We start from the raw sequence: 8,126 nt of genomic DNA on the forward strand, positions 1-8,126 counted from the left end.
TGTGGTGGACAATGTATGGGTACATCTATAATACGATAGTACAAAAGAAAATGTCACTGACAAAAGTGCAAAACTAAGACTGAAAAATGTCAACAAGGCTTTGCTCAAGTGTGATCTGAAGAAGAATGAGAATACAAACTCATGAAGGTAGACATGCAGTGTCTCCTTTAAATCACAACAGTGTTCTCAGCCACAAAAAAGGTACCCACCTTGATTTTAGACAACCTTTCCCCATCCTTACAAAACTGCAAGTCATCAACCCTGAGAGCTGCAGGTTTCTGTAATCACCATAAGAGCGAATATGTCATAAACTACTGACAGAACACTTGCAATAACATTAGGGTTCTGCCCATTGCAAGAAAAATATTTTCATGAGAGAGCTGCTTTATCCTAATGGTCATATTGGATTAACTAGTCCCAGGTTTGCTTTGTTCTTTACATACTACTCTGAAACTGCCCTCTGGTATGAAAGTACAGGCGTACTGTTCCCAAAGACAACCTGACAAAATGCTGACAGATTACTTGCAAAGAGCTAGCACGGTTATGTTTTCCAACAAAGAAGCAAAATTCTTAGCTAATTTGTGGGTGGGTCACTTTAGCCCATCTGCATTTCAGAAAGGATGCTTGTACGAAGATGTCATGATGGTGACCAGCTAACATGTCCACTTCCATGTCAATCCATGGACTTGTGCTTTAAGGGCCTTTTCAAAAAAATGTTCTGATTATTACTTACTCCTGTCTGCGGGAAGGCAGAAATGCACTTTCTTCAGACACACTCTCTATGTGCAAGGCAGACACAGCCCTGCTGAAATGTGCAAGTTTTGTCTACCTGCTACTGACATCCAGCAATTTCAGTCATGTCCAATATACACAAATTGATATAGTTCCAAACTACAACTTTATGATCTGTTTAGTTTGACAGAAGACAGTTTTCGGTCTGTATACAATCACCCTCAGTAAATTATTTGCCACCCACTTCATTCTGGAGTTCACTACTCCTGACTAAGAACAAATCTATGTCCAATCCATGATTTCCACTGCCTCTGTTATCCTGCCTGCTAATAAAAGACACTGCTTTTGACAGTGCTGGAAAAATTTTTAAAAATTGATTTCTACATTTAAATAGGACCTCACCTTATCTGGATTCATCACAATAGAATTGATGCATGACTTGCTGTATTCGTCCAATTTATCAGCACTGAGAGTTAAATCACTGGACTACCAAAGACAAAAGAACAGCATTTATTAATTACACTGGATCTAACAATTGAATCACATGATTCAGAAATTCCAAAGCAAGGAGTATATAGATTCCTTCTTCTGCCATGAATTTTGTCTAATTTCTAACCTTCACAAGAGGTTCAGCAGAGTCCAAAATATAAGACAACACTTGACTCATTGGAAGAAGTTCATGGTCCTTCATGGCATTTTCCTGGTCTAGAAATGGAAAATGTTGTTGTAATCAAGAATAGAGAATGCAAGACCAGGGGAAATTGGAGAATAAAGTGGATGTGAAATTATTATTAAGGTTGGTAACATAAAGATACTTTTTGGTTAGAATTATGCAATGCTTGTCTACCTTCTTTTTTTTGATGGGGTGTGCTTACATACACATTTACCTGTCAATCTGTGAACAAATCTTGGCATGAAGTGGTATTGTTGACAAGAATCTTGAATATTTCCTGGCAATGAATAATTAAATGACTGTCAGAACAACCTCAGAAAGAAAATTACATTACTAACTTATTTAATTAATAAATTATCATATTAAACACATTTCATTTCATTTCAAGCTCTCCTGTATTCTAAAGACGCATTAAGTGCAGTTGTGTTTTACTTTAGAATATAATTATATAGATTACCTTTTAACTCCCAGTCTGCCAGTTCAAGCATTTTGTAAAACAGAAACTGTGAGAACAAGTCAAGATCCTTCATACAGAAATTCTGAAATGAAACATATGGGCATTTAAATAATAAGGAAATTCTATGTCATGTTATACTTAAAAAATGTTTCAGGGTAAACAAAGTCTAACCTAAAGTGTACACCCTGTAGGTAATCTTTTCAAATGTTCATGGAGCTAAGATAGAAAACAACAACTTACCTCTGGAACTGGTTCGCTAATGACATGTAGAGAGTATTCAATATTGAATCGAATCACAGAGCAAAGAGGTACCTAGAAAGATAAATGTAATGAGTGTATATTTTAGGTTTCTGGCAAGGGTTTGAAAGGGGATGGGGGACAAAGGGTGTAGAGGGGATGGGGGGGGAGAGGGTATGGAGAGGGATGGGAGGCAAAGAGTGTGGAGGTGGATGGAGACAAAGGGTGTGGAGGAGAAAGTGACAAAAGGGTGTAGAAGGGAATGGGGGCAAAGGGTGTGGAGGGGGATGGGGGAAAAGGGTGTGGAGGGGAATAGGGGCAAAGGGTGTGGAGGAGGATGGAGACAAAGGGTGTGGAGGAGGATGGAGACAAAGGGTGTGGAGGGGGATGGAGACAACGGGTGTGGAGGAGGATGGGGACAAAGGGTGTGGAGGGGGATGGGGACAAAGGGTGTGGAGGGGGATGGGGACAAAGGGTGTGGGATGGGGTGGAAATGGGAGGCGGTCATACAGGATTGTATAAAAAATAAAAAAATGTTGATGGAAAGGGTTAAAAGCAATTATTTGGACTCACGTGTTCCAGTGGGTGATGACAAAACATAGAAAATCCCTCAAAAGTGTAATCTTTCCCTTCAAAATGGATAATACTCGGATTCTCTGTCTGCGAAGTAAACAGTTAAGACATTCAAGTTTGGAAACAGCTAATTAACCAAATCAGTGTTGATGTTCAGGTTAGGTATTCAAAAACATTTGGACTACTGGTACCACTGAATCAGTAATTATGTACTTATATTTATTGCAAATTATATTGTAACCTAAGGATCAAAAACGAAAAATCTCAGGTGAACAGAACTGAGCAACAGAGCCTTCTATTTCTCTTGATTCACTGCTGCATTAGGCCATATGGAATGTTGGAAGACTAAGAGCAAGAGACATTTAGTTCTTGATGCATTTTTCCAACGTCCTGCATGGTTCACAGCAACAATAAATCTATTTTGTAAGTAATTAATTTTGTTTAGTTTTATATAATGACTGACTGTTGAGGTTATTATAGCTGGAATAAATCATGACAGTCCCCTCCTTGTCCCTCAACCATCTGTGGCATTGATGCTTAAGTAAACTCTACACAAAAACTTAGATGTACTAGATGTACACTGTGTGGCTGATGGTGATAGGAAGGGAACACATACAGCCAAGCAAACAAAGCAAATTCAGTGGCATGATGGATTGTGTCGACATACCATGAAATTGGTGTGTGGTGTGACAGTCACCCAGTAATGATGCAACTTGTCTGCGTTGTTTGTTAGTGGATCACAAGCTGGAATGACCTTAGTTTGTAAAAATATATGTTACATATTGTTAGAAAATAACATGAATAATAAACTTCAAGAGAACTATAAGCACCCCCTTTTGGTATTATTTTTTTCAGAATGTATCATAATTATACAGCTTCCAAAGAACAAAACCATTTTTATTTTGTGAACTTAGTTAAACTCTTAAACCTTGAAAAAAAAACAGTTTGGCGGTGCAATATTGACAGATGGAAAAACTTTTGACAAGATGTTAATAATCACTATGAAAAGTTAATATACATCAAGAAAAAGACCAGTGTAATCCTGACAAATAGAACTCTAAGTGTATACTCACAAACCTTTCTAAATTGTACTTACAGTTTCACCAGGGTAAATACTGTGACGAATTCCTTGCTGCTTGTCAGATGCACTGCATCGACAGACTGGACCATCATTTGTCTATGAGAAAGTAAATGGCGCAACAAAAAGAAATATAATAAAATAATAAGAATAGAGAAATTACGGCTTGTAAGGCACAGTTCATATCACTCTTATCAAAATAGTGCCACGCCTTGACATGAGGGGGGAGGATGCTAAATCTTGATATTCTTGAACAGGTAACAGATAACATATATTTATCTTCTTTCTCCTCATCCTTAGCACATTCTACTGGTGAACACTCAAGACGACATATTTCATGCATTTACTCCTGTCAATAAGTCATAACAGTTTCTGACATTAACAATCTGATTTCTAAATATGCAGAATACTTGGCATTCAATACTTATTAAGATAACCCAGTGATCAAAAACTTTTGATCTAACATACCACGGCACTAAAACAAGAAAAATTACTGAGCTCAGTTAAATTAGTTTTTCCACAAAAATCTATTCCTGTTCACATACAATTTCCACATTTTCCCATTTCTTTACCAGTAAGTTGCAAGACAGCTAACTATACCACATAAATCATCTAAGCTCAACACCTTGACCTTTAATAAACCCCTCTATTTAAGGTTCTTTGCAAAAATATATCATATGTTGCTTAATGAACGATATATCTATCAGTCAGTTGTAAACAGTAGACAGTATGGTTGTACTTGCATTGGTCAACGTCATGGTATACATGTGAAACTTTGTTCATTAAAAATTTATCACTTTAATACCTACCTCTCCTGCTTCATTAAACCAAAGCTCAGGATGAAGTCTTCTAGGATCTCCTATCTTTCTTTCTCTGACCCCTGCTACACTGGGGCCTCTATGGTCATGCTCATCCTCAACCAGGTCATCATCATCGTCATCAAAGCCTCCATTTTCCTGATTGTCCCCATCATTATCGTCATCACCATCATCATCACTTTCAGAGCTGCTGCCACTCAACCCCTGACTTCTAAACTCACTGCCATCTTCATCACTGTTAATTTCCTCATCACTAATGCCAAGAAACTCTGAATAATTACTGACATCTGACTTCCGCCTAAACCTGGATTTTGGTGGACTTTCTTCATCCTCTGGTGGGTCCTCATTTAACTCAATGTCACCAAGTGATTCATTATCACTAAGATCTGAATTTGCACCAGTACTCTGCCTGCTGTTAACACTCTTATCATCATCACATTCCACAGATGGCATGTTCAATATTTCCTTCTCAAATTTGTTGTGCAGTTCAGTGAGTTTTTCTGTCCCTTGGACATTGCCATTGTCATCATCCTAAGTTTAAATTTTCCTTTTTAACAAATAGATTCTATGTTGTCATGCATCATGTCAGTAATTGATTGCATATGACATCAAAATGTAGAAAGAACAAAAGAGTGGCACATGAGGCAATAGCTGAGTGTGTCACTGATGTTCTTACTACATTTTGATGTCCTTGATAAATTACTGAACAGTTGTCTCCAACATGGAATCTATTTGTTTTATAAAATAAAGAAACAAATGTCTGTCCTTCAGTTGATCGTAAGTAAGAACCCACCAAAATGCAAGTCAGAATAATTCAACATATATTACATAAAAATGAAACCATGAGAACATGTGGTCAGATTGCTCTTCCTGTGATTGCATGAGAAAAGGGCAAAAATGTTTTAAACCAATCACAAGGAGTTTTCAAGCAAAACCATATCAAACATGAATTACTTTTGACTCTCAACTGAAAACTGTTTTAACCTACATTCTATCACCTGGCATCTTTGGGCCATCAGATCATATAGAGTACACATACCTTATCACTCTGCTTTTTGGTATAAAACTCCTCTGACACAACACACCTTACCACTCTTTCAACATTAGGAGGAGGAGGAGAAAAACAACGAGAAACTCTAGGGCTCTTCCTGCCACCAGCACCTGGGGTGTAGTTCCTTTTTTTTTTCAATAAAAGCAATAACAGAAAATATACAGACTTACAGGACAGTATATATCACAAATCCAGACTTGAACTGAATTACAATATACTTATAGAGTAACCTTGACAACCTTCATACAATGATATATAAAAAAGATAATTGGTGATTGCAGTAATTCGTACTTAAATGAAATACATGTAGTTTGACTCATCAGAAATTTCTCAGTAGATTTAGAAAAACAGTCTGCAGGAAAGTGCAAGCTTTAAGGCTTACCTCAGAAACACCTGAGGTAGCACAAGCTATTGATGTAATGATGGTGCGAGCAAAGAGAGTCTTCGCTCTTAATTTCTATGCGTGACAGTTGACAAGGGCGCCATCACGCGATAGAAATCTTGAGCTTATAATCTAATTGTTTAAAAGAAACACTTGTCAAAGTTTGAGAAAACTCAAAAAAGCTGTGGAAACACTCACCTGCCACTTGTGTTCCTACAACATTTCTCGCTCTCCCAGACTTGACAGAAACACAGAAAATATGATCTACTTCTTAAACATTAATTAAATTGTACAGTTAGTGCACTTTGTAAATCTGTCACCAACCTCCTATTTCCCCACTCTCTTCCTCTTTCACCATCTCTGTGAAAACCACTCTTGTGCTGTGGATTCAATGGACTAGAATTTTTCTTACGACCAAAAGATCTACGATCAGGACTGAAATCAGGCGTCCTTGTTTTGACAGGACTGAAGTATTGTGGTACAGGTAGCTGCAACCTGCTGAACTGTTGCTGTACAGGTGGCTGGAGCCTACTAAACTGTTGTGGTACAGGTGGCTGCAGTCCACTGAGCTGATGTGATGCAGGAGGCCACATTCCATGAGGACCAGTCATGGCAGGTGGTACTTGAATTACACTCTCCCTCCTGGGTTGAGCTAGACCTAAGCCTACACTGTTACTGGGCTGTTGCATATGAGAGCTCGTACCAATCACTTGTTTATCCTGAATGCATTTCTCCAAAGCTGCAGCAACAGTTAAACCCTGGTGTAAGCTATTAACAGGCGGAGGATCTCTCACTAGCTTAGATAGACTGTGGAACGGAGGAGAATGTTGTACTTGCAATGGGACCCCTCTTGGTGAAAGCAAAGTAGGAGGTGCAAATTGCTGCTGGGTTTGGGAAGGGATTGCTCTGGGTGAAGGTGAAGGAGGTGACATAATTGGTTGTGGGAAGGATGAAGCAACAGGCCCTCTCTGAATTGGGCGGAATCTGGTGGGAGGAGTTCTTTGTTGCCACGCTGGACTGTTGAAAGGTGAAGATTGAAGTACTGGGGATGCAATTCCCCTAGGTGACACCACAGTTGGGGGAACAGGTTGCTTGATTGGGGATGATGGAATTCCTCTGGGAGGAGACATAATAGCAGACATCGGTGGCTGCAGAGTCGGAGATGGGGTGCCTCTATGGGGTAGAAAATTAGAGGACACAAGTGGTTGCTGGGTGGGGGATGGATGAGCTCTAGGCGATGGTACAGCAGGTGCCATAACTACAGGTCCTTGGTTTAAGGTGAATACAGATGGCTGGGAATTCCTCACTTGCCATGATGGGCTGTTGAACGGTGAAGATTGCAACACAGGGGATGTGATTCCTCTAGGCGAAGGCAAAGTAGATGGTACAACAGGCCGATGAACTGGTGGAGTAACCCCTCTAGCTAAAGGCAACGGAGATGACAAAGGCAATTGTTGCTGTACTGCTGACGAAATATTTGGGACCTGAGCAGCTGGAGGTTGAATCATACCCCTTGGTGGGCTGTGAAAACCTGTCGCTGGGTTGAATGGACCAACCCACTGTGGACGCAATCCCAAATGTTGTGAAGATGGCACTGGACTGGCTATTATCTGTTGCAAGGGAAATGCTTGCGGTATCTGTGTTTGAAATCCCAGATGCATTTGCTGCTGATTTGCCTGAAATTAAATTCACAAAACAGGAGACTAGGAAACGATTCGATTGAGATAGTAATATTTTTGTAGTGTTTGTGGTAACCCACACTAGAGAGATAAATATGACAGGCAACAGGTGCTCAAGCACGATGCTTACCGCACGGGGAAAACCTTGCGCTCCCGGCGGCCGAGTGATCTGCCCCGATGGCGGTCGCCACATTGTCGATTTAACCTCTTTGAGCAATTTTGTTACTTGCGCATGAGATCATCGAGTAGCTGATACACCATATTGAAGAACTAAAGAAATATTTTTGCTTCATAGTAGCTAGTCAGATTGGACAGACTGTCAAAAGCGGAAAGCGGTCTCAGCTTCATTCGCCATCTTGAATATTCAAAGTTAGTTCGTTTCCAGGTCTCTACGTCTAGTGGTCTAACAAGATCTGGGAACTAGTAGAACTACTTCCGGAACAGAC

General features: G+C 39.7%; 1 protein-coding gene across 1 annotated transcript in view; it reads right to left on the reverse strand.

Moving 5' to 3' along the window:
• The window catches only part of LOC110064922 (ribonuclease 3-like), a 23,530-nt gene extending 15,479 nt beyond the window's left edge, over positions 1 to 8,051 (reverse strand). Inside the window, exons 1-14 of the mRNA XM_089274911.1 lie at positions 7,811 to 8,051; positions 6,326 to 7,677; positions 5,608 to 5,743; positions 4,560 to 5,099; positions 3,769 to 3,849; positions 3,340 to 3,426; positions 2,673 to 2,759; positions 2,103 to 2,174; positions 1,863 to 1,944; positions 1,620 to 1,682; positions 1,349 to 1,437; positions 1,135 to 1,218; positions 210 to 278; positions 1 to 25 (exon numbers count right to left, since the gene is read on the reverse strand). The exon at positions 1 to 25 is cut by the window's left edge and continues 40 nt beyond it. Coding sequence (XP_089131037.1) covers positions 1 to 25; positions 210 to 278; positions 1,135 to 1,218; positions 1,349 to 1,437; positions 1,620 to 1,682; positions 1,863 to 1,944; positions 2,103 to 2,174; positions 2,673 to 2,759; positions 3,340 to 3,426; positions 3,769 to 3,849; positions 4,560 to 5,099; positions 5,608 to 5,743; positions 6,326 to 7,677; positions 7,811 to 7,873 — 2,830 coding nt within the window. The 5' untranslated portion in view covers positions 7,874 to 8,051. The remainder of the gene's footprint in view (positions 26 to 209; positions 279 to 1,134; positions 1,219 to 1,348; positions 1,438 to 1,619; positions 1,683 to 1,862; positions 1,945 to 2,102; positions 2,175 to 2,672; positions 2,760 to 3,339; positions 3,427 to 3,768; positions 3,850 to 4,559; positions 5,100 to 5,607; positions 5,744 to 6,325; positions 7,678 to 7,810) is intronic.
• Between the last annotated feature and the right edge of the window lie 75 nt (positions 8,052 to 8,126).

Source organism: Orbicella faveolata, unplaced genomic scaffold (assembly GCF_042242905.1).
Source record: "Orbicella faveolata isolate gen_17 unplaced genomic scaffold, um_ofav_v1 contig_36, whole genome shotgun sequence".
In the NCBI taxonomy this organism is placed as follows: Eukaryota; Metazoa; Cnidaria; class Anthozoa; order Scleractinia; family Merulinidae; genus Orbicella; species Orbicella faveolata.